Source organism: Canis aureus, chromosome 12 (assembly GCF_053574225.1).
Source record: "Canis aureus isolate CA01 chromosome 12, VMU_Caureus_v.1.0, whole genome shotgun sequence".
Classification (NCBI taxonomy): domain Eukaryota; kingdom Metazoa; phylum Chordata; class Mammalia; order Carnivora; family Canidae; genus Canis; species Canis aureus.
Window position 1 is genome coordinate 35699718 of NC_135622.1, and position 26960 is coordinate 35726677.

The 26960-nt window shown below is 44.9% G+C and overlaps 1 protein-coding gene across 4 annotated transcripts in view; it reads right to left on the reverse strand.

Annotated features, from left to right (window-relative positions):
* VIT (vitrin) overlaps positions 1-26960 on the reverse strand; it is a 104242-nt gene that overhangs the window by 36990 nt on the left and 40292 nt on the right. For all 4 annotated transcript variants that reach the window (XM_077843622.1, XM_077843624.1, XM_077843621.1 and 1 more), the window contains exons 4-8: positions 24136-24292; positions 18067-18200; positions 13026-13103; positions 7200-7391; positions 2189-2245 (exon numbers count right to left, since the gene is read on the reverse strand). In XM_077843622.1, the coding sequence (XP_077699748.1) occupies positions 2189-2245; positions 7200-7391; positions 13026-13103; positions 18067-18200; positions 24136-24292 (618 nt within the window). The remainder of the gene's footprint in view (positions 1-2188; positions 2246-7199; positions 7392-13025; positions 13104-18066; positions 18201-24135; positions 24293-26960) is intronic.

The following is a 26960-nucleotide window of genomic DNA, read 5'->3' on the forward strand; positions in this document are numbered from 1 at the left end:
GATGCACTTTATGCAATTCTTCCCAATTCCATGTTTTGATAGTTTTCTAGCCAAAGAATTGGGTGACTTGCCTGATAGACATGATTACCTCTGGTGTGAGCGCTTGCAGAAGGGCATCTAAGAACCCCAAACGTTCTGGGCTGCCTTTTCGCACAGTGTACGAGTGGCTTCTGTCCTGGGAGAGAAGCCTGCAGGAGCCCCCAGGAGGCTATGGGACCAGTGAAGTCTGGGTTCCCCTCGGTCTAGGAGGCACTCCAGAGGCCAAGGGCTCCCTGGGAGTGGGTGGGAGGCTCAGAGCAAAGTGCCAGGGATGAGGATGGAGGGAGAGGAGTGACAGAAACAGGTAGGATTTGAGGTACAAAGGGAGTGGGGAGCATCTGGGAGGCTTGAGAGAACATAACTGCTGGGAGCATGCAGGAGAATGGGAACAAAACAGGGGCTCACAGCTAGAGAACCAGAGGCAGTAAGGGTAGCAAAAGGGAATGGGATCAAACACGGAAAATAACCAGGGGTTGTTGGCAGTAAAAAAAAAAATAGGAGCTGGAGATCAGGTAATGTGCCTCGATGCCGACCACCCCCCGAACCATGTCTGATTTGCGGTGGTGTGTCTGGGTCAAATTTGAGCTCAATCCCAGAGGCAGGTTCTGGGGTGTGCAAGGTGGGGGCATAGGTTGCCCTTCTGGGACCTCTCAAACAGACTCAGCCCAGGAACGCTATTGAGTGTCCGGACTGCTAGAGCTTTTCTCTTTGGCACACTAAGAACAGACAAAGCAAATAGACATTTCCCTAGAGGTGAAAACCCCTTGGCCTGCCCGCACACTCTGGTGATGTGGAGATGAGCTGCAGAGGCTAGCAGGGAGCATGTGAGGAGTAGGGAATGTGCAAGTGCCCTGGGGCAGCAATGGTCCCCAGGTTGACCTGTGCTCTGGTAGGTTTCTGGAAAGCAGCTCTGGGATAATCCTGACTTTGGCCACCGGAGGGGATTATACAGCATTGGCTGATTTACATGCAACCAGCGGTCTGCTCTCTTCCCTGAATTTTCCTCTTGATGAAAAGTGCCCCTGGGTCAGCTTTTCCTTGGAAGTCAGTTGAGCTGTCTGTGGTTTGCTCTCCTTTTGGGAGTTGTGGAGGAGTCAAAGATCCTAGCCAAGGGGACAGGAGGAGAGAGTGCCCCATGCTTGGCTGCCTGAAGAGCCCCATGGGCCGGGAGAGGGCTAAGATGGCCTAGGGGAGTCCTTGCTTTGCCCAGCGACCTGATTCTTAAAATCTTTTGTCCAGGACAGCAACATGTGCTTTGGCAAAGGTACACCTGTACCACTCCTAGATGCTAGTCCTGTTTGGGGGACCACATGGAGCTGCTGCTCCGATCCAGTATCAAAGCAAAACAGAACCTACAGTCTCTAGGAATCTTTTAACGTGTGGAGGACATCCTAGTATCCCCCTGCAAAAGTAAGACATGAGCTCCTTTCCTTGGGAGGTCCAGGCTTCCCAGGGCAGTGCCCCGTGGCTGCAAAAAGGTATTGTGTACTTCTATCAAGTGTATCAGCTTGTGGCCCAAGCCCTGAGCAGAATTTGTAGAAAGCATCCAGCCCTGCTCGATTTTCCTTTCTAATCTCTGCTGGCCTCACGGGCGTTGCAAGAAGGGCATTTGCCTCATCCCTCTGCAATCTCAGTGTTTGGGCCAAACCTTTAAAGGATGCACACAGAAGTGAGGAAAGGAGAGCCGGGGGTGTCATAATTCATAGAATTCCTGGAGGCGAGAGAATGCGGTTTCTATTCCCTCTATCAGAGGAGCACCCTGGCAAATCAGCTCTGCCCTTTCCTAGACAACGCTACAAAATGTTCTCTTTCTTTTACCCTAGTTCCTCCAGTACAAACCCCAGAGAGTATCCCTTTTCAGCTTTATAAGAGCCTAGTTACTGAATCCTCAGGAAGTTCTATCACAACCTCCACAAAATTGCCTCAAGGGAATGGCAATTGGTGAAAGCCTTGCTTATTTAATAGCTCCCTTGCTTCCCTTTCAAGTTTCCTTACAAGTTGGGCCCTTGAGTGGTATCTTCTGTTGGAATCACTGGTTTAGGGTTCTCTGTCCAAACCTAAATCAAATGGCAAGGACCTGGAAAGACAAACCTTACATAAAAACGCTTAACTTCCCCCAGAAGCTAGAAAGGTGAATTCAGGCTCTTACCTGCATTGGCGCGGGGGCTGTTTTGGCCACTTGCATCGCTGCTGGTAGACCAGAGATCTGTAATAACATGGGACTGGTCAGAGCATGAATTTTAATCAGTTCTCATTCTTTCCATGATCCAACCTAACAAGACACTGCCAAGGTCAGAACTAAGGTAAAGCTTTGTCCTTGGGCGGTCTGGACCTGCCCCAAGGAGGCACTGAAATGGAAAAAAGAGAGAGGGGAGTTAGCTCAAAACACAGACTCAAAATTCCAGGTAATAACAACCCTTGTATTTCATGATTGTCAAAGTAAGTATCTTTTATTAAAGTGCCATATAGGTTTTTACACGTCATTATACTTACAATAATTCTCCTCAACGGTGCCACTCCTGAGGAGGCGAAAGCAATCCTCCAGTAGCAATGTCACTTAACATTTAGCAATTTGCTTAAATGGCGTGAACACGGTATTGATGCAAATAACACTAGTTTTCAGTCATTTTAAAGGTACACAATGGGTTATCCTTAATTACTTTGGGAGAAAATCAAGTACACTTCAGTATTCATTATTTATCAGGCACTTTCTCTGAAGCAAGGCTCTGAAAGGGAGGAGAGGGGTGGGGGATTTTGTAAAGAGAGATGCAAAGTCCATTTGGGGCTGGGAAGGGAGCCATGTCAAAGTGAGCTGAGGAAAAAGAACCAAGTTTCATGGAGAGGAAGAGAGAGAAGTTCAGGGAATAATATCAGTTCCTCCAAAATCTGAATCTGTCCACAATCAACGTTTCACTCGCGTTGACTTTGTTCCAATTACTTGAATACAATGTCCAAATACCTTTGTTTTCCCTCTACTTGTAAAGATAGCACATGCTCACTCACTGTAAAAATCTATAGCATGATAGGAAGACCTCGCCTGCAATCCCTCTATCCTGCAGGTACTGGTATACGACTATGGTATAAAGCATTGGATCCCTTTCTCTATGCACACATTCTCACACACGACACATAGGCACCAGAATGAGATCACTGCCTGTGCTGTCTTGTAGCCTCCTTCTTTAACTTAACGATCTGTCACAGGCCAATCTCCTGTCAGTAAATGCACATGTTCATCAAAATATTAATAGCTGTGTGGTAATTGCTTTAACCATTCTGGTGGTGGACAATTAACCCACTTATACTTATTTTTCTATTAGGAATGACATCTGTGTGCAGGTTCCTTTTCACCCTCAGATGATAATCACCTTAGGATATACTGTGGTAAGTGCAAATTTAGGGTTGTTTTTTTCCATGTTCTTGCCCAAACCATGTATTATTAGTTTCTCACGTGAATTGGTGGGGGGGAAAAAAAAAGACATGTTATTGCTTAATTTGCATTTATTGGACTTCTGGTGAGGTTGAACAACTTTTGTTATATTTATTGGTCTTCTCTAGTTCTTCCATTGTGGCTTGCCTGGTCATGCCCTTCACCTATTTTTCTATGGGAAGGTTCATTTTTTCCTTACTACTTGTAAGACTGGATTTTAAGAAAAAAGTTCTGTTACTTTAAAAGAAGATGAACTTTCAAAGAGGAGATAAACGTTGGTGAGAAGTGAAATTGTGTGTGGAGGGGATGGGTAGTTTTTGATGCTGGTCTTGCTCCTCCCTGGAAAGGTGAATGACCATGGCCATCAGCACGCCTTGCCACTAGGCGGCACTCTGCTCCCCTCCTTGGTCTACCCTTTGTGGGCAGATTTAATCTGTTAGGTCTCCTGAGGCAACTGTGGCAGTTCTTGAAAGGATTTTCTTAAAATAATGCTCAGCAGAGCTACCTCAACCCTCGTAAGCCTATGGTTGATACAGCTGACCTTGCAGCAGGCCTTTTCCAGAACACGTTCTTTGGCATATCTGTGGATCTGGTTCTACAGACTGCCCCCTCTGGCCCTGGGATGCGGCTCTGGAGGCGCCTGGCCCCTGTGGGTTTCTATGGCGTCTCCCATGAGGAACAGCCTCACTCCTGTCCCTCTGAGAAGTCTGTATTGCTCTGGCTCTTGGCTCCCTTGCCCACAGCCTTGACTCATTCCTTGCTATCTTGTTAGGTTTGCCTGTTCATCGGTCTGTTAAGGGGTGTCCCCTTCATTTTCCTTATTCTTCCACCTGTAACTACTCCTCTTCATGGGCTGGGAGAGCCTCTGTCTTTTCCCACTACAAACTTTCCACTTTCCACTAGACTCCCTGCAGTTTCCTATGTTGTGTCTGAGAGGCAGCTCTTTATCTCATTGCAGAGCAAAGATGACTCACAGACTCCAAATGCAGATTGTTTCTCTTCTGGACACACTCTTCTAGATGTCCAAAGCTGAAGTGACCTGTTGCAGGGATCTTTGGTAGGATGTGTTCACAGGTGTAGCCCAAGATCCCAGAACAGTGCATGACACATAAGAGGCACTCAATAAATTTTTGTTGAATGAATAAGTTAGGTTTTACTTGGACATCCCTTCCACAACCAACTTCTAGAATCTTTTGAGGTTGGTCACATATAAAAGAGAGGAAAAAGCCCTTAATAAATGCAGTAACAACAACTCACTTGTCTATCAGCAGTAGGAGAGTTGCTCTGTTATAGTTGGCAGGACATTCTCAATTCATTTGAAGAGGAAAAGGGATTAACTGTGTACTAAATATTATTTAATATAGTTGAGCTAAAATATCACAGCAAATATCTATAGCCATACATCGATACAGGCACTCATGAAAGTAGACTGGCAATTACCTGGGGCTGGGGAGGGAGGGATTAGTTAAGGGGCACAGAGCTTCTTTTTGGGATGAAAAAATGTTCTAGACTCAATCATAGTGATGGTTGCGCAACTTTGTGAATATACTAAGAACCACTGGATCGTACACTTTAAATGGGTGAATTGTATGAGATGTGGAAAGTAACTCAGTTAACTGTCATTAACAAAAAGACACAGGCACTCAAACCTCCACTTTCATTTCTCTTTGTTCCTACAGAAAATCCTTTGAGTAGGCAATAGAATTTTTTGTCTCTGTCCTTTCTTCCCAGTTTGGCCCCTTGCTTGGCAGCCACAGGGGCTACAGCATGGCATGGAGCGCTTGCTCCGAGTGTTTGCCTGGCAGTGTGTGGGGCAGCAAGGGCGCGGGTGCTGGGCGAGGTGGAAGAGGAAAGCCAGTGGGCTGGGAGGCTGCTGTCCAACGGCCCTGTTCCCTGGCCAGGAATAATGAGGCTTTGCCAGGTTGGGAGCCACAACCTGAGGTGGTTGAGGTTTCTACAAGCACAGGCCAGTGAGTGTGGCACTGAGTTTCCAGGCTCCTTTTGTAGCCAAATAAATATGCCACGTGTTTAGTTACATGTGTTGTGTAAAAGCTGACCCTCCTCCAAGGAGGCACCAGGAGCAAACAACTTACTCAAGTAATCCAAGGTCTTTGAAAGAATCAAGGGCTCTAAAAGTCAAGAGCCTGAAGTTCAGAAAAAGGAAAACTCTTGGCCGTGGACTCCCCCACCAGGCATGCTTTCTTCCCAACTACTTCTGCTGCTGCCAGGTGCTGTGTGTCTGTGCTCATGTCATCTGAGGGTCCATAGGAACAGGATGGGGGGTGTCCTATGCGTTCCAGATGCTATTTTTATGGCATTTTTATTTGGGGACTTAATACCATCGCTTTTTCCATGGGTCATTCATTGGGCTAATAATACTCCTTGGTTCATAATTAGGAACATTGAATAATATGGTGCACGGGGTGCTGGGCACAGGAAAGCCCAGACTGTATGCTTCATCATTGTTAGTATTAATCACAGTAGGAGTTGCTGGTGCCTGACATCTGACAGTGTCTGATGCCCCATGCATGCCCAGGTGGAGCAGGCCCCTGCTTCTTTGATAGCTTTGTTTGTGCCTAGGGTGTTTGTTTATGGCAGGAGTGCCTCCTGCAGAACAGTCACAGGAGAACCCAGCTGCTGGGGTGCCATCGCAGCTCTGCTGCTTCTCAGGTGGGTGGCCTAGGCCAACATCCTCCCTGCTCTACTCCCTGGTTTCCTCATCAGTACAAGGGATTAGTCAAAGTAGAAGTTGTAGGTCTACTTCATAGAGCTATGAGGAGGATTTCCTAGGCTGGTATTTGTAAGGTGCTTTGAAGAGTATCTAGCATGTTATAAGTGCTGATGTTATTTTAGAGAAAAAGATGAATAGATAGATGGCTGGGCTCTGATATGGAAGGGGGAAGGGCCGTGCTGTGTGGCAGTAATGTCTGGAAGTTGGAGGTGAGGCTAAGGAGAACAAGTCCCAGGTACTTTCTCCTAGAAGGGAAAAATAGCCCCAGGTGGGAAATATTTAGAAAAACCTGCTAAGATAGTAGTGTCACTCCTGCTGCGGAATTTTCTAGACTCTTATCAGCAGACATTTAGAAGTGAGATGGGTGCTTATTAGCCAAGGGTGGCTTGCATATAAGCATGTAGAAACTAGACATTGGGTTACCAGGTGAGCTCTTAAGATCCTTTTTTGATATAATGCCAAGATTAATTTCATAAAACTGACTTTGGTAAAACCAAAAATATGATTTAAGAGATGGATGCCTAAGAAGCAATCAGAAAAGGAATAAAAATTTAGCTATCTGGTTTTTCCCATAGGAGTTTTTTGTTTTGTTTGCCTGTAATATTTGAAGACTTCTAGGAGTATACAGTGCATCACTTAAAACAAAACCCAACAGTATTTATGTTGAAACCTACTATTCCTTCAGCTTGGCTTTTGTAGAAATGAGGATTTTGCAATGGGAAAGTTTCATGTAAGATCCTACCTTCCACAGTATGACAACAGTAGTCCTGTTATTAAGTCTCTTCAGCTCCTTCTACATGGTTTGATTGCCCTTAGCTTGGTCCTGAATTAGTATTAGGTTCAAGTCTACACTTGAGTCTGGACATACTCCTGGCCCAGGTCTTACATTACCTCTCACCTGGCTCTCAAGATGGGTTCTCCACACAAGCATTCAGACCGTTACTCTGAAAGCCCAGTCTCCTACTTTTCTAGCACATGACAACACACAGTCTACCTACTGACCCAGCTCCCAGCTCCTGTGGCCCATGGGCTGTGATCTGAGGCTGCTGGTGGTAGAAACTGCAGATGGGGATGGCTTTGGCAGACTGGTGTGGCTGGCTTCGCTGGCAGTGGCTCCCGTTACCTGCATCAGGGTTACTGGCTGTGCAGTCGTTCCTGGAACTGATGGCTTCTGATAGGCCTTTGTGGCCTCACCTGTAAAGAAGGCAAAATTACACTGGGGCCTAGGAAATGGCTGGTAGGCTCTTGAGGACAGAGACGAAATAAATGCTTATTGAACACTGGCTTTGAGCAAAGACCTGTGCTAGTTGTTGCGGAAGATAAAAACCACCTGTCTGAAAGGAATGTACAATCTGGATGGAGCAATGAGCCAATAAACCAAACACTAAATAACAATAAACTATTTAAACAGCGGTTAAATACTATAGCAACGTAGAACACGATTAACTGCCAAATTAATTTGCAAGACACCAGAAGCAGTGGTTCATAAACTTTCTCCCCCCTCCCCCTTTTTTTTTTTTAAGATTTTATTTATTTATTTGAGAGACAGAGAGAAAGACAGAACACAAGTGAAGGAGGGGCAGAGGGAGAGGGAGAAGCAGGCTCCCCACTGAGCAGGGAGCCAGATGTGGGGCTTCATCCCAGGAACTTGAGTCAAAGGTAGACTCTTAACCAACTGAGTCACCCAGGCACTCCCTTCCTCCCTCTCTTTTTCCCCCGCTCTTTCTCTCTCTCCCTCCCTCTCTTTTCTTTTCCTCCTTTCCTCCCTTCTTTCCTTCCTTCCTTTCTTCTGTGGAAGTTAGCATTGACCTAGGAATGGAAAGAACCTTTGGGGCTTTCACTACAACTTACTCTTAGAGAATACATTGTAGGTGTTCTGGCTTAAATTGGTTCATGACTAGTCAGCTAACTCCTCTGGGCCCCCATTTTCTCATCTGTAAAATAGGGTAACAGAAATAATCGGATGGTAAGGACCGTCCCAGAGTCTACTTCTAAATTGTACTCATGTGTAATGATTTAGATTGTTTCCATGGTTTTAAACAAGTCTTAATTTGTTAGTACTCCGGGGGCCCTGACAGCTTCTCTGAATGCTCAGAGCAAGGGGACAAGTGGCTACCCACTGGGCATTGCATATTGAACTGACAACCGTGGGTCTGTGCCAGAGGAGACACAAAATTGTTCCGAAACAACAGTGGTCCCCGTCCTGGTCCTGGGAGGGAGCAACGGCCCCCCGTTACACGTGTCTCCTGAGCCCCAGGCCGGTATGCCAGCTTCAGTACCAGCGCATCTGTAATCGATTCCTAGGGCTGCTATAACAGATCGCCACAAACTCCGTGGCTTAAAGCAGCAAAAATTTATTCTCTCACACTTTTGGAGGCCAAATGTTGGAAATCAGTATCGCCGGGCTGACCTCCCTCGGGAGGCTCTGAGGCGGGATCTGCCTTCTGCTCCTCCCTCCCCTGGCTGCTGGCATCCCTTGGCTGCTGGCCATACCCCTCTAGGCTTCAAGGCCGACCTCCTCAGGTCTCTCTGCTCCATCTTCACATGACCCTCTCCTCCGCGTGTTATCAAATCTCCCTCTGTGCTGCCCCCCACCCCAGCTAATTCAGGATAATCTCCCCACGAAAGATCCTTAACTTAATCCCATCCACAAAGCCGTCTCCCTCCTCCATTTTCACTGTTTTGCCATATGCAGAAGAATCCACAGATTTCATGGACCAGGACATGGGTACTTTGGTGGGGGTTGTTTTTCAGCTCACCCACAGCATCCTAGCTCTAGCTCCTGCTCTGCTTAGGGATACTCATCTTTGGCACACAGAACAGCAGCCAAGGGGATAGCACCTGAGATAAGAAGGTGCTGCACTCTTCCTGTGAACCATCCAACTTCCCCTTTGACAGTGTACACCATGCTGGCCTTGGACCAACCATGCAGACAAATGTGTGATGGGGCATTTAGGCCCACTACTCAGCTCTGGCATGTGTGTGTCTGCCACCCTGCGGCTGTCACCTTCTGTGGGAATCACAGCACTGACTCAGGAGAGCAGGTTGACAGATGGTGCCCAGGCATGGGTTGGAGTGTGGCCACTTGGTCTGCTCTTGTAGACGTTAGGCTATCGGGGCAAGACACAGATCTCTCATTTACCCTGTGGTTGCTAACATCTGGTCACCTTTAAATCTGCCTGCCAGACAAATTGCTAAAGTGCTGGCACTGGCCTTGGGGGTTCACCCAGTCTTCATGACATCTTTGGGCAAAACTGAACCTGCGTGATTTATGATATTTCCGTAACTTCAAAAGGAATTGGGTGTTCATAATAAGTCCTAGGCGAGTTTCTAGTTTCTCCAAAGTAGTCTTCTATCTTACCCTCCGGTAAGTGCTCTGAAGTTATTTGCGCCTTGGCATGGGGATGCAGGCCCAGCTTGGATCTACTTCATACAGAGAAAAGCCACTTAACAGATGACTTGTATAGTTTATGAAATAGGATAAAATTATTAATTTAGAAAGAAATATATAAAACCTACAGTGAGTATATTTTACTTGCAAAAATTATTCATTAAACCACAATTGAAAATAAAATTTCTACTAGCAATAATGACCATTTTTGCCGCCTTACACTTATTAGATATTGAAACTATGAATTATCTTTTTCTCACATCATTGGCTAATACTGAGGTTTCTAAATACCCCAGTCTTCTTTTGCTAATACTGATTTCTGGAGGACATTAAATATCTTGATGGCAGCCATTTGTGTTACTTGCTTAAAACACAGATATTTTCAAGCATGTCATCAATTCAACCAACAGGTCCATCTCTGGTTTCCATGGTCTTCCATGGGCTGTTGTTTCTGCTTGCTCTCCTGCACAGAATAGAACTGTCTTTAAGATGAAAACAGAGAAAGAGCTCTACTCCAATTGCTCCCAATTCCTCATTGAACATAATGCCTGATGTGACCAAAGTGAATTCTTTTTTTTTTTTTAAAGATTTATTTATTTATGATAGACAGAGAGAGAGAGAGAGAGAGATAGAGAGAGGCAGAGACACAGGAGGAGGGAGAAGCAGGCTCCATGACGGGAGCCCAACACGGGACTCGATCCCGGGACTCCAGGATTGTGCCCTGGGCCAAAGGCAGGCGCTAAACCCCTGAGCCACCCAGGGATCCCCAAAGTGAATTCTTCATAGCACCTGGACTCCTGACTTCAGCCCTCACCAGCTTGGCCACTAAAGTTCTTTGAGCCCAGTTCCTTAGCTGTAAAATGGAGATGGTCAGACCTACCCGGCAGGGCTGTTGTCATAATTAAAGATCATGTCTGTGAGGGTCCTGCACAGTGCTTAGCACATGGTAGGTACTCGATAAATAGCACTAGCTGACATTTATCATCATGTTATATATCATGTCCCCTTCCCCCAGTCCCCTTCCCCCAGTGTAGATGTCAAATGTGAGGTGCCATGAAAAAGGCATTGAAGCCAGTTTATAGCAATGCCTGAAGTTCGGAGTGATGGGGAAGATTTGGATCTCGCCAATACTCACTACAGGCCTCAAGGCTATACATGAGGGCAGGAAATGTAATATTCACTGAGCATCTACTATGCACCAGACACTCTGAAGGCCTCTTTTACATAAGCATTCATATTTGATATTAATCATAATCCTGGAAGCCAATCCAAGAATTCCTATTTTTAGGGTAAGTAGTATATTTTCCAAGAGATCAAGACATTCTTTTTTTTTTAAGATCTTTTAATTTTTATTTATTCATGAGAAAGAGAGAGGCAGAGACACAGGCAGAGGGAGAAACAGGCAGAGGGAGAAACAGGCTTCATGCAGGAAGCCTGATGCGAGACTCCATCCCAGGTCTCCAGGATCACCCCCTGGGCTGCAGGCGGCGCTAAACCACTGAGCCACCCGGGCTGCCCAAGAAATTCTATACAGGGTCCCACATCAGGCTCTCTGTATGATGCCTGCTTCTCCCTCTGCCTGTGTCTCTGCCTCTCTCTCTCTGTCTCTATGAATAAATTTTAAAAAATCTTTAAAAAAAAAAAAAAAGAAAGAAATTCTATACATAAGGTCTCACAGACAATAGGTAGCAGAGCCAGGATTTGGACCCACATTTGTTTGATTCCAAATTCCATATATTTTTCCTCAAAAGAGGAACAAGGTGGAAGGCAAGTCATGAATAGCCTCAAGATTCCCGGATGTGGTTCCCATCAGAGGGTGGCCCAAAGTCCCCCTAGAGTTCTGGTGGAAACTGGCTGACTCTCAAGGAGGGGTAGCCTCCGTGAGCACAGGCAGTGAGGGGCAGGAAGGTGTTAGGAAGTCAAGCATATTATCATAAACTTCAGCTTGATTTTCCTCTGGTGGGAGAGGCTGGGCAGATGGCCAAGATGAACCAGGAGAGGATCCTCCCACCACTAGCTCAGTAGCCTCTAGTAAAGATTTACTTTCCTTTCTCTTGCTGGAGTGCCAGCAATGTGCCTTCTCAGGTTTGGTGAGCTTCCACAAAACAACACTTACCTGTTTTTATTTAGCTCGGAGTAGCTGGAGACTCTAGCCAAGTAACAGCTGCCTGCCTGATGGTTGCTAACTGCCTGGGGAAATAGCGTTTAAATCTTAGGAACATCCATCCCCAGCAGGAGCTGCACCAGGCACATCAAGATGCTTTTTTATTTTTATTTTTTTAAGGTGCTTTCTATTTTTTGAGTGAGATATTTTCCCATGGAAGAAGGTTATTATGCTTTGAGGGGGTCATCCTAACCTGATTTTCCTGTTAACTCACAGTCTTGGAGGGATTAGGAAGCGGTTTTGTTGGGGGCGGGTGGGGGGGGGGGAGCAGGGGTCAAGGCGAGAACAACTAACTGCTGGCCCTCACATCTTCATCTAATCTGCTCCCCCTAATCCCTATAGGAATTTTATCATTCAGGTTGCCACAAAGGGGGCCATCCTTTTATGGTTCTCACAGGAATTTTTTATTTGAATTAGCGAAACTTATTCTTTAATGAGACTATAATTTTAAGGAGCAGTTCCTCTAGAAGCTTGGTGAACCCCAAGTACCCTTATTATGTTTATGTTAGAAAGGGAAATTGATCCCTTTTCTTTGTGTGGGAAATCCAAGTGTCCCCAAAGACATAGTCATGCATAGCCCAGTTCCCACTTTAACACAGAAACCTAGGAAATGGTATTTTCCTGGCCTGAGGTCTACCTGTACTTCGCTTGTGGTTCACATGAAGCTGGGTAGGCTCAACCTCATAAACAGTGTATCTTTGTCTGGGTTATTTCGATTATCTGCTTTCTGTGAACACATACACCACCCCATCCCCTTTGCTGCCCTTCATTTCATACCTTAGCAGAGAGGTATGCTTTCAGCTGCCAGGGGGACATTTCTAGACAGAATGTCCTGTCATCCTCTAAAGCAACAATACAGTACAATTGAAGGCAACAATCATTCTGAATGAAAATGACACAAACATAGAGATAATCTTGGAATTGCAAAAACAAAACCCCAAAATGAAAGCATCACTCTTTAGCCTAGCCATCTATCTCCTTGTCTGTGCCCCTGTTCTTGGCATCTGCTAAAATATTGCTGGAGTCAGTGGAGCTTGACCACTTAGGATGTTAATTTCTTTTTGTTGTTGTCATTCAGACAGTTTTTAAAATTTAAATTCAATTTGCCAACATACAGTATAATACCCCGTGTGCATCACATCACGTGGCCTCCTTACCTTCCATCACCCAGTTATCCCCACTCCTTATCCCCCCTTCAATTTCTACACTACCTCCTAAAACTCAGCGTTTAAAAACTCAGAAGATGTAGGTGAAAACTCTCATGAACACTTGCCTGTTTTGGCAGTGGGGCTTTTTGATGATGAATATGTAAGAGCCGATGGGTAGGTTACATCCTTTTGGGGTTTACCTTCTGCAAAAAAGAAAAAGAATGATTTATTTCTAGAGCTATAAGTTTTAGATGGCTCTGTTCTAGTAAGCTGATTCCCTCCTTCCTATGTCTCTCTCTTGAGTTCAATAAATCTGTTGGTCTCCCCCCAGCTGAATTGTTGATTATGATAAGAAAGTCAAGTGATGTTTTGTTTTCCTGTATAGCCTGTGTTTTATTAATATTAGAAAGGAAGCAATAAAATCTCCATGACTTAGGGTTCACACTAGCAACCCTTATTCCACTCATGGAGATGTGACACATAAGCTAAGGTTTTCGTACATGTGGTGTTGAATGTTTAATTAGGTCAGTAGATGAATGTAAGAACACTCCCCATGCTCTCTCCTTCTGGATGCTCCAGAGCTCTGGTCACAGATTGGCTGTGCAGAATGGCTCTCTCTCCCTTTCCAGACCCTGTGGGAGCCATCTGAATTCCATGACACTAGAAAAACCTAAAAGGTTTCAAAATAAGCATTTGTTGCCTACCTAGGGAAAGATAATTTAGAGGCCAGAGGAGGAGAAGGAATGTTAATATGTATCAGGGAAACAAAGGAGGCATAAAAAAGAAAAACTATCGGGTGATTGGGGTTGGGTTAAGAAGGTACCAAACCTGATAGGACTGGAAATTCCCCGAGAAGGCTGCTTCCTACAAAGCCTTCCTCTGCCAGGAGACAATGCCGGACGTTCCACCATAGGGGTTTTGCCCCACAGTGAGATGGAAAGTGTCACTTGGAGTCTAGAAGCCCTCTTGAAGGCAGGGAATCTGTCTCACTTGGTAACTGTTGAATCTGGGCCTAGAGCAGTGTCTGGCACACAGGAGATGCTCACTAAGTATTTCTTCAGAGAATTAATATCTTAATGCCTAGATCTCTGTTACAGCTCAGAGGCATCTCACCTGTAATCTAATATTTACATCTGATAATGAAAGCATTTTAACTCGCAACCTAGTAGTTTTGTAGGATAGGCTCAGGGAGGAGATGGTAAGGAGTGTTATATGGAGAGCCTGAGGGGTGCAAGAGTCTAGCGGAAGATTTTGCAAAAAGCCCTATTGACACAAGGGATTGCAGAGTCATGAAGTAGAAAGAATGACAGGGGCTCAAACTGGAAAGACAGGGTCTGAAACTGGGAATAAGAACATCTCAGTTTCTGTTTCTATTTGCTATTAAGTAATCGCCTCAATCCCTGAGACTCTCATTTTTCTCATTCGGAAAATATGGACAACGATATGGACCAATTTCATACATTAAGTTGTAGGGATTTAATGAAAAAAAAAAGTTAAAATGTTTTGGAACTAGATGTTACCAGAGAGATGTGAAGATTCTATGCTGGTATTACCTATAAATATCACTCAAAGTGGGAATGAGGCAAAATGTTTGGGCTTACGGAGTTATTTCATCTCATTAAAGTCCCCTGGGAACAGAGCTTGGCATTTCCAGGTCCCCCACCCTTGTCTGGGCCTCCTCCAAATAACAGTGATTGAGGTTATTTCGGCCTTGAAGAGGGCCCCACGGCTGTGTGCCTCACTCTTTCAACAGAGAGCCACTGCAGAGACATGGTCTCCCTCTGTTTACTATTCTTCTCACATCTAAAAATCCTATGGTTCTTTCTGCTTCTATTCAGAAAGGAAAAGGAACATGAGCTCAGTTTTCTGAAATGTGGATCAAAGAACAAATGGGCAGTATTAGGAGGTTCCTCTCTGACCTTTCCCATCCCTGGACTGTCAAAAGTTTGTGCAGAGCAAAAATGCACATCCTATATCCTGCTCCCATCCCAGCCCATCGAAGTAAATGAACTAAAAGGAGCACAGTGATGTGTGAAGATTAGAAATAAAAACCTAGAGAGAGGTAATAGAGGTATCCGGTCCTTCAAAGGAGGATTCTGACCCAATCTAGCTAAACTTGGTAGCCTTGAGCCTCCAAATAGTGGGGAGCCTGCCTTGGCTGTTGGCTGGTCAATGCCTTTATAGGCACTGTGCTCTCCCAATTCACCCATCCGAAAGAGACTCCTAGCCATTGCAGAAACACACATGTTTGTTATAATTGGCAAAAAGTGTTTGAGTTAAATGTCACTAGGTGAAATGAGGGGAGATGGAGGTTGAAATCCATAGGGAATAATCTCAGCAGATTGATTTTCATTTACAAAACCCAAAACATCAGGGATCCCTGCGTGGCTCAGCGTTTTAGCACCTGCCTTCAGCCCAGAGCATGATCCTGGAGTCCCGGGATCGAGTCCCATGTCAGGCTCCCTGCAAGGAAGCCTCTCTCTCTCTCTGTCTCTCTCTCTCATAAATCAATCAATCAATCAATCTTTAAAAAAAATAGCCAAAACCCAAAACATCTCTACTGTCTTGTAGTTAATTTTTCTTTTCAAACCTCTGTTGGGATTCTATTTTTTTTAAGATTTTATTTATTTATTCATTCATTCATTCGAGACACAAAGAGAGGCAGGCAGAGACACAGGCAGTGGGAGAAGCAGGCTCCATGCAGGGAGCCTGATGTAGGACTCCATCCTGGAACTCCAGGATCACACCCTGGGCCAAAGGCAGATGCTCAACCACTGAGCCACCCAGGCATCCCTGTTGGGATTCTTAAATTGCAGGCTATACACTTAAGATGAAAACACTCTTATTTAGCCAGGAGCTATTTGGTAAACACCTATGTATAGATTATATTTCTCTCTATACTTGACAAATTTGTATTCTAGGTATTAGCATTTTCATATGGCCCCTAATCTAAATACTCACAGTACTGTGTTTGATGACTTTCCACTATCTGACAGAGAAACCAGTTTAATTTGAACCCTGGTTGTGCAGAATTCGGCAGGCAAGAGGAAACAGGTATTGCTAAGTTGTGAAAAATCCTAAAAGGTCTGTTTGTAGTTCTATTAACACTCTGCTAATTGGGAGGATAGTAGGAGTTGGGGTATGGGATACATAAAGGTACCAGAAAAATACCTAGACTGGAAGGCCTACTATATTACAAAACATTTCTCTCTTCCTCACTTCATTGGTCTTCCATTGGTAGTTGCTCAGGAGAGTCGCATGGCTGCTAATCTTGTTGGGATGCCAGGAAGTTCTGTTAGAATATAGTTTAAAGTCATGTGAAGCCTTTTTGAAGAAAATGGGAGATTCAAGGCCGAGAGTAAGGCAAGTATAAGACAATGATAGAGCAATGTGTTGTGCTCAAATACCAATGGGGACATGTCAGAAAAGCGTGAAGGGCTCCCGCTGGCCAAACATGGAAAATTTGAGTGCCAAAAAGAATAATGATGATAATTGATTATAACATATTTTCGAAAACATCCATGGGTCCGTATTGGTACTTGAAAAATAGGTGTGGATAGGAGGAAATACCTCTTTTCTTTATATAAGAATACTTGCTAAAAAAAAAAAAAAAGAATACTTGCTAATAAATGGGAATGACAGAACAATTATGCTTTTTCAATTTCTAGTGCAATTCTTGCTACTGCAAGGATCATCAACAGAAATTAAAACCACTGGGTGAATTTGTTGGGGAATGAGCTATTCATGCTGTTTGGAAGTATTACCCTACAGATTACTTATTAATTACAACAATCTTTACCATGGAGAGATGTTATAAAGTATCCAAGCAGTTAAGTTTAACATCAACAACAGTTCGACAAACTGACATTATTGTGCCTTCTGATATGCACAATGGATATACTATGATACTACCTGTGTAGTAAACTTGGCAAAATATTTAACCTGAATCCAATCATGAGGAAATAGTTGGACATGTTTGTGGTCCAGATTGGGAGACATAGACTAGACAACTGGCTAGGACTTCTAAAACGCCATTGTCATTCATGACCAAAAAAGGTAGTGTGGTGGTAGCTAGTTCTAGATTAAAAGAGAGTAAATAAATGTGATAACTAAATGTGACAGATGATTTTTATTAGATCATGGATCCAAAAGAAAGAAACAAAGAAACAACGAGGGGAGGGAAGGAGAGAGGAGGAGGAGGAAGAATTTACTATGAAGACTATTTTAGGATAACTGGATATAATTGGATAACTATTTGTTAGATAATATTATAACAATGTTAATTTTTTAGGTTTGGTACTGGTATCGTGGTATTTAAGAAAATGTTCTTGTTTTTACCAGATGTGTCCTGAAGTATTGAGGAATAAAGTGTCATAATGCCTTCAGCTTATTTTTACATGAATTAGAACGAAATAAAATAAATGATAAGTAGATAGATAAAGCAAATGTTCCAAGGTGAAGGGAATATGGGTATTCATTGTAGTATTCTTTCCATTTTTCTTTCAACTAAAAACATTTCAAAACAAAAGGCTAGGTTGGGTAATTTCACAAAAATGGGCAAGGGCAGGTCATGATAATCCAGAGATACTCAGTCACCTTTTTGCTGTGAAAGCACAGTAGTCATTACCTCACTGATATTACTTCATGAGAAGAGGGACAAAAAGAGTAAAAATGATTATCTGCAAAAATCCTAAGGAGCTAGATAGCAGGAACTGACTAGCGATACAATGAATGAAATAAAAAGAAATCTCAAAATTGTAGCTTGGTTCTCTAAGAGCCTATATCCCTATCCATTTATCAGAAATATTAAGGAATGAGGATCAAGATATGAGACATATTTGGCCTAACCAAAGGAGTAGTTAAAAAAAACCCAGGTTATGAAATATAATTCACTTCATTAAAAGTTTGGATTACAGATAGCTTCAGTGTGTTTCAAATGAGCAATTGGAGCCTTTTAATATTTCCCGACTTTGTAGTGATTTATCACGGTAATTATAATTTATTATTTCATGATCTTAATTATCAGAAGAGCTAATGCTTCAGATTTTTTATGAAATGAGCTGAGCCATAAACTAAAACCAACAGAATGTAGAGCACATTTCATCCCGCGAGGTCACTTAAGCCAAGCGCCCAGGCATGGCAGCGCTTCCCAGAGCGTGGGCATACCTGAGACGATGAAGGACTCTCTCCAGCGTGGCAGGGACAGCGACTGGATGCCATTGGAATAACTCCCTTTATAGCCAGATTGTCCAGCAACTTTCCGAACAAGTATTTTCCCTCCTGAATTATCAAGCACACCACTGTGGGGAGAAACAAAAATATGAAGAACTGGAAAACATCATTTGACACAATCAGCAGATTATCCAACCAGTGTCTATCTTTATTTTAAGATACGAAGGTGGGGATGCCTGGGTGGCTCAGCAGTTGAGCGTCTGCCTTTGGCTCAGGGCATGATCCTGGCACCTGGGATCTGGGATTGAGCACTGCATTGGGCTCCCTGTGGGAAGCCTGCTTCTCCCTCTGCCCATGTCTCTGCTTCTATCTCGCTGTGTCTCTCCTGAATAAATAAATAAATATTTTTTTAAAAGCCTTATTTATTTTTGTTGCATTTCATTTATTTTTTAAAATATTTTTAAGATTTTATTTATTTATTTATTCGAGAGAGAGAGAGAGAAAAGAGGCAGAGACACAGGCAGAGAGAGAAGCAGGCTCCATGCAGGGAGCCCGATGTGGGACTTGATCCTAGGACTCCAGGATCACGCCCTGGGCTGAAGGCAGTGCTAAACCGCTGAGCCACCCGGGCTGCCCAAATAAATAAATCTTAAAAAGAAAAATAAAGATACGAAAGCTTTGAGATTAAGAAAAGGTTTGCCTTAATTTGCAGCCCCCTACTTGTACCCCCCAAGAATGGCTCCTCCATCACATGGCCCAGCATCTGACCTCCAGGTCAGACATCCTCTTTCTTATCACAGGGACCTGGTGGTTCTGTCAGGCAGCAATTTCTCTTGGTCACCACGCCTCAAATTTCTTTTCCTTGGTTTCCTCATTCCCACTAGTTCTTTTCAAGTAAAACTTCTTTCCTGACAATTTCTGGTGTGGTTTCGTGACCTCGCAGAATGACTCCAGTTATTTCGAAAGGCGGCCATGACATTTTACCAAGCAAATTACTCCTTCCATTCTGGGCCAGGGAAGGAAGGTGTGTAGAGAAACCGAACTCATTAAAAAAGATTCCCTAAGGACTAGCAATTGTTTCTTTAATTTCTAGGATTTTGAAGGTTTTAAATCCCGAGGTGACAGCGACTGACCTATCTATGTGTTTGCCTTGTCCTATGAAGCAGGGCCTTCCTTCTGGTTCCTGAGAATCACTTCACATTGTCATTTCCTCGCCCCCAAACCTAAAATGGCTCCCGTGGGTATCCGTGATTTATGCACAGAGGGAGCTAAAAATGCGCTGAGGTTTGTTCTCATTAACACACTCCCTTCCCTCCAGGAATGAGAGCGTTGCCGTTTCCTGCCCTCCCACCCCCATGAGTCAAGAATTTTCAACGCTCAACTGCTCAATGACCCAGAAGGAAAGAAAGTGCTAATAGTACTTGACGTGTAGAACACTTAATTGCTTTCAGTAAGGTTTCTCACTGGGTGCTGCTGGCAGACCTGTGAGTTGCAGAGCGGAGGCAATGCTATTGCTCCCATTTCACAGAATTGGGCTTGGACCGGTGGAGTGACTCAGCCCAGATTTTGTAACTAGAAAATTGCAAGGCAAGGGATGCAAACCAAGGTCTAGCTGACCTTGGAATCCTGGGTTTATTCCATTTGGTCACAGTTGCCTCTCAGAGTCCAAAAGCATAAGCACCTCTTGATGCCAACTCCTCATCTTTCCAAATCTTTTCAACCCTGCCTTCTCTTCTTTTGGGAGCTCAGAAGCAGTCACCTCATGTCTCCCAGCTGCAGCCAGGCTGGTCTCTGCTCCCCCAACAGAGCACCTGGTTCCACTCATGTGTCTGTTCACACTGCTCTTTCACTCTAGAAAACCAACTCCCACTTCTGCTTGACGAGGCCTGGGCCCATCAGCACCCAACACTTTCTTCTCCACAGAGATTCTGAAAAGACCATTACATCCCTTCCCAATGAGGCCTTAGAATCTTGTCTCTCAACCAAGACTCTGATTTTACTTAGTCTTGTGCTATTTCCTAAAGTTTGCTTGAGTTGATTTTGTCTCCCAACTGGTTTAGAAATGCTTTTATGGAAAAGACAGTATATTATGCTTCTGCATTGGAAGGCCTGTCAGTGGTGCATGGATGCTGCCCACACTGGTTTATGAGAACCAATTGTTGACATTTCAGGATTGTGAGAGTTGGTTCATTTCACACTGTAGCTTGAAATCAGCCATGGTGGGAGTATTTATACCACTGAAGTTGGTAAATGAGCACTTCCCTTGCTTTTGGGGAGCTGGTAGTTCAACATTTATAAGCACGGCACTCATGTAGGCTGAAAATTCTAAGTATTTAAAAAAATTATCCATGCTCCCTTTACTTAGAATTAATAGGGGAAGATAGAAGTAGCACCTTTTTTCTTTCCCTCCTGAGAAATTATTCTGCCCTTGGTTTTGAAGTCAGTTGTATTGAGGAAATGTGTGTGTGTGCACTTGTTCCTGTAAGATCAGAAGCACATTTGCTACCACGTGGACTGAGGGAAGGGAGGCCCTGTGTTGAGCTTCCCCCTGGCTGTTCAAGGAAATGGGAAGGACCCTCAAGCTGGACAGGGCTGCTGATGCCCCTTGTGAAGGTGTTGTAAAACCGAAAACCCAGACTTTGGGGAAGGTACGGTGCAGAACTCTGGTGTGCTCATGAGATTGCCCTGTCGCAGACAAGAGGGATGCCTTGTCTTGAGGGTGGACTTGAGTGGAGGATGTGGATCTTCTCATATATTCTAGAGGAGGGTAGATGCCGGGTAAGTCAGTGGTCCATGGGAATGGGAATGGCTAACAGCAGTCCATGAAGATGGAATGTACCAGAGACTCGACCATTGTAGGAAACACTGGAGAAGAGAAAGATCCTGCAAGAGGTGGTGGTTTCACTTATGAAGCAGACAGGAGCCATGGTACTTTGGAAAATTTATGTAAATGTGATCTCCTTTCTGTATTCAATCAGAGATAGGCACCTTGTATATATTCTCTGAAAGAGCAAAACCAGTTCCACTTCCTTACATTCCTCAGATGCCCTGTGTGATTCCAGACGTACCTTCCCCACTCTGGGACCAGGGCATTGGGCTAAGCTGAGGGTCAACTGCATGGTTTGGAGGAAAAGACTTGGTTTGGGACAGTTGCCATTTGGGATGAGCATCTAGTCAGAAATCAGCATGAAGAGTGCTCTGCATGGGGAGGCCTCCTTGTTGCCCCATTGGGGAGAAACTTTCCCTCTCCCCAGCACTTAGTCCCACTCTAAATGCAGAGGTTAATTCAGGACAAGATGGAGCCAAAACACGATGCCTCCAATATGTTCATCATTCCTTTGGTTTGAAAGAATCAAGGGAATTACTCATATTAAGACATCTGATTATGATATATATATGAATATTAAATCCTAAAACTAAATCTGAATGTCTAAACCAAAGTACGCTCTATCCAGCCTCCCCATCCTGACCGTGGGGCACTCTGAGAGGCCAATAATGGAGGCCCCATGTGCATTTTCTACTCATCTTCTCTGCCTTAAATTCTGCCTTCTGAAAAGAGACTTGTTCTGAAGAACAAAACTGAGAGCATCCAAAATTCCTGTCTGTTCTGCCTTAAGACCTCTATTCATCTTCTCCACGGACAGTGATGCTTCTTTCCAAATAGAGTTTCCCACCAAAGCAGACCCTGGTCCAGGAAGCTACTAGGGCACTTGGTTGCTCAAGCAGCAAATCTTGTTTTTTGAAACATTCAAGTTCTCCTCCTCCAGCCACCTCCCCTCCTCCATATTCTCTCCACAGGTTCCTACACTCCAACCCAAACACTGGGATTGCTGGGTTCTGGTCCTTGTCAACCGCCCTTCTTACTCTGTCCCCAGGGGTGTGTCCATCCATCATAAAGCCATTCCCAGCTCTTACTGGTCCTACATCCAGCTCCTGTCCTCACTTTGTGTATTAAGCTGTGCTGGGACCACCCCCCCCCCCCCCCCACCGCTCCATTCTTACATAAATGTGTCACTCCAGCTCTTGACTGGAAGTCAGGGGACATGAGCTCTAATCCCAAATGTGCAACTTACTAGCAATTTAATTAACTTCCCTATTTCTCAGCTCCTCTTCTAACAAATGGGGATGTTAACAGCAGCCTCCTGGGGCTGAGATGATGCTAGAAGGAGAGAAAATTGTAGTGCAAGGGATTACTGTGATTATGATGACATCTCTGTGAGGTTGAATTAACTCATGCGACTCTGTCCTGCATGGGAGACATTGAGAGGTGAGACAGAGCCGGCAAGGGCCAGAGGAAGCAAGTGCCAACCATTCTGGATCCCTGCTGGAAAAACAGAGGCAGCCTTAAGACAGGCCTAGGCCTGCCAGCAGACATCAGTGTCTGCATAGACATGGATTAGAGAGTGTTCCTGGTGCGGGAGCTGTTTGGGCGAGCCCATGTGTGTATAAGGATGCGTGTGAGCATGCATTTGTGTAAGCATGCTCATGTGTACTCACGCACATGCATGTGTGCGTGTGTGTGTAGACTTGTGTACCTCTCCTTTTTTGCCTGAAATTTCTTTCAGACTGAAAGCAAGATATTTTTTCCATAGTCTGGAGTTAAGAAACAGTGTTTGAGGGGCACCTGGGTGGCTCAGTGGTTGATCCTTTGGCTCAGGTCGTGATCCCGGGGTCCTGGGATTGAGTCCTGCATTGGGAGGGACTCAGGGAGCCTCCTTCTCCCTCTGCCTGTGTCTCTGCCTCTCTCTCTCTCTCTCTCTCTCTCTGTGTCTCATGAATCAATAAATAAAACCTTAAAAAAAAAAAAAGAAACAGTTTTTGGTATAGTTTCTCTTGAACGGTTCCCTACTTCTCTGTAATAGAGCCTTCAGAGTTCTTCTCTCACTCAAGAATCAGTCAGCTCATCATCCCCCTGCGGCAGTGGTAAGATGAGGATGACCCACAGACGCTGCTAGTAATTCTTTTTTTGTTGTTGTTTTTTGTTTTTTGCTGCTAGTAATTCTTAAATCTTATTTTACATGTAGACTTCATTCTTGCTGCCCCCCCAAATTTCTGAGAAGCTATTGACGAGACCTCCAGAAGGAGTAAATTTTCTGTCTTTCCCCCTCTCTCTGGCAGGGCTATAGTAGATCCATCACCTGGCTGGTACACAATAGAAGGAAAAAGATACTGAAGTCCAAGACTGAAGTAACTTTTCCCAGTATCCAGTGGCTGAGCATTGATTTGGCAGTCACGTCTCAAAGTGGTGGTTAGGAGTGTGGGTGCTGGACTGAAGTTCCAGACCTCACTTGAGTTTTTTTTGTTTGTTTTTTGTTTTTTTTACTAGTGCAGTGTTAGAAAAGCTAGTCAGCCTCTCCCTCTTTAGGATGTGGCTACAAGTAGCAGCTACTGCACAGGGAACCTCGAAGATTACATAAGGTGATATAAATGAGGTGCACGACACAGACACATGAGCCTTGTCAAAGATTTAAAGTAAACAGGCCCTCCCCTATGTTTGGACTCCCAGCCTGAGCAGAAGAGGCCTTTGAATCCTGTGAAGGTCACTTCTGGCTCTCCTCATTTAGGCAGCGACTTAGTTTGAAGCATGTCCCGCTTCCTGTCCTCCTCCCTGGATCCTAAACCAACAGCTGACTAAGCAGTACCACCTGTCACCCTCCTCCTCATGTTTCCTGTTCTACTTGTCTCCCGGCCATTCACCGCAGCTGTGACATTTCTTCTCCTGACTTCCAGGCCATCCTTAGTCACATCCCTATTATTTCCTTACTCAGCACACACAGGTAGAAAAAATGTGCTTTATGTCACTGAGAACTTTGGTTTCCTTGTCATGAACATGAGAGAGTAGAATTCTCCTTGGTGTAAAGGGAAGTCGTTGCTTTCCACAGAGCGCTGTGAAAGGAGATCCAGGACCACGCATGGCTTCTGCGTAATCCTTTGGGATACGGTTGCCATAAGCCATAGGTGGTACAGGATACTCAGTTACATTTGTACCGTTTTGCTTGCTAAATCAGGCAACCCTGCACTGGGAACTCTCTGCCCACAGCCTGACTGCTTGGAGTTACCCACCTGTGAATCGCAGCACCACACACACTGGAGTAGGACGCATAGATGTCTGTGCCATAAACATGGTATTTGGGGTCTTGGCATCCTGCTGGACATTTTACAACGAACTCAGGATTGATTATCTTTCCAGCTTTGACATCACAGTTGATCTGAGGCACATCTGGGAAAGCAAAATGAGGTCAAAATTACACCTAGTGGTATCAGCTTTATATAGGGGTGACTCTGTTAGGTCATAACTGCTCATTTACTTAATCTCCAAAAGCCAGAGCCTGGGCTGACCCTGAGTCCTTTCCATATAATGAAAGCAAAGATATAATTAGGACATTCCTCAGACTAAAAGAACAACAGTCACCATCCATTGCATTTAACCTGCTGAGAACAAAAACAGAGTTGGAATCTTGTGCTTCTCCAGACAACTGAAGAGGAGAGGTCTGGGAAAAGACTGCCTCAAGGGGTCAGAAATGTCACCTTAAGCAAGCCCATGGCTGGAGAACACTGGTTTTTCAGATGCTCTGGGGCTAGTCCAGGAAGAGACCTCTTAGACAGGCTTACAGGACAAAGGGAAAGTATTTCAGGAAGAGTAAATGAGGGGCCATGGGCCCAGGGCCAGGTGGCCAGGACGAGGTTGGCCTGCTGGTGCGGAGGCCCTATGCTAGAGCTGGGTAGGAGAACGAGGATTAGCAGGGCTAGGCCAGGCAAGGGAGGCTTCAGTGCTTGTGTTCCATTCAGGAGGTGGGGCACAAATGGAAGGTTTCTGGGCAGGGGAGACAGATAGTGAAAGAGATCTTTGATCATGGTCCTAGATAACAGGTCCTAGATCCTGGGTTAAGATGAGAGTGATCTTTACTCATTTGCTTCAACACTCGGTGGAAAGCTAGGAACTCTCCCAAGGAGCATCCAGGGGAAGTTCATTCTTTTGTCTCTCCTTTCTGGCTTTGTTACAGCCATTGCCAGTCTGGAACCATCCATCAGGCAAGTCTTCTAGAGCTGAAAACCTGCCTAGGAATGAGGTAGCATGGATTCTCTAGTGGCAGGACCCAAAAGGGGGCATAGCTGCATCGTTCCTGAAAAACTTGCCCTCAAAACTCCTAGATGATGCTGTACTGGTGCCCCCGTAGCTGGGAATATATTCCGTTCAGGCCCTGTTCTTCACAAGGGACTCTGAAATGGGAGCCTAGTTCAGAGACTGAGCAGGCTCAGGAGGAGTCCAGAACCCATCAGATGTGAGGGTTGGCCAGCCCACCAGGTTGTGTGGCCACAAGGAGGTATTTGGAGGAGTCAAGTGGTCACTGCCTTCACAAGTAGGACTGCTATGTGCCAATGACACCAGCTAGAACCAAGCTAGAACTAAAGGGGAGACTTTCTTACAGAGGCAAATTTTGCAAAGAACTTTCTAGTGACTGAAGTTGTCCCCAAAGGAACAGGCTGCCTCATGAAGCAGTGCGTGAGCGGGAAGTGCGCAAGCAGGGACTGAGCAGTTGGAGAGGGGACTTCTGCGTTGGGTGGGAGGGAGGTAGGAATCAAGCCCCGCCCAGGGCTAAGCGTCCGTGATTACACGCAGGGATCCAGGCTCTCTGCCAGCCCACCCACCCTCTGACTGGGTTAGGAGATGGTCTCAGAGTTGTTAATGGCTTCCAGCTGCATCCAAGACACACACACTTTTTTTTTTTTTTTTTTTCCTTTTAACCCTTATGTACCTGAACAGAGCAGAGCTGGGTTTTCACTCAGGGCAGAGAGAAGTGAAGTTAGAATTCCTGCTCTTTTTCCTAAACACTCCTCCCAGCTGACCTTGGCTGGGCAGGGCTGGGCAGGGCTGGGCAGGGCTGGGCAGGGCTGGGCAGGGGTGGAAGCCCTTCCCCTGGGGGTGGGGGGTGGGGGTGGGGGTGGGGGTGGGCAGGCTGATCACAGACTCAGACAATTTGTGGTCTAGGTTAAGAAGCAGAGAGCTGCGCTCGGAACAGCCTGCGGTTTTCTCCTGCCCACCGCAGGTTGCCTCCTCTCCAAAGCTGTTTTCCTTTTATCTTTCATTCTTTTAAATCCTGATACTCAAGGTTGCATTTACTATTTTGAGCCTTAGAATACACACACACACACACACACACACACACACACTTTTTTTTTTTAAGGCAATTTGGGGGCTGGGGATGCCAGGATAGTCTCTCCTTAAATGAGTTAATTGATCCCTGGGTGTAATCGGATGTGTTCAGCTCTCCTCCCTTCTGCACACCACTTCTCTGCTCCCAAGTGCATCTGCTCCTTCACACGGACACAAAATGGAGCATGTCTTCTTGGTTCTTAGGTATTTGACCTAGGAGGTGACCAGCTCCATTAACCGGGATGTAATTTGGATGTGACATTGGCTCCTGGAGGTTTTGGCTCTCCTGGCAGGCCAACCCCAATCTCCCAGAGTGGAATATATGGGGGCCTATCTAGAAGCTTAATTGCATGTGTGTGACCTAAGGATCAAAGCTATTGAAAGATTCAGGGTGTTCACAGTACATGCAAAGGGTTTTCTGTGAATGAGTTGGTTTAAAAAGACAAAGGGGAAAAACATCACAGGGGAATATTTTGCTTCCTGCTAATCAAGTTCCCCTTTCTCCTAAGGGGGTTTGTTTGTTTGTTTTGTCTCAGTTTTTACAAAGGAAGTACATAAAATAAGATCTGTTTTAACTGCACCCAGTTGGATTAGTAAAATCAGTGAATTAACTCAACCTGTAGCAGGGAAAAATGGAATCAAGCACATAGGCTCATGTGCTTTGGAAAAACAGGGTGCAATGGCAAAGTGTGGCTAAAGGTCAAATGTTTGTTACATTTGCACAGAAAATTAA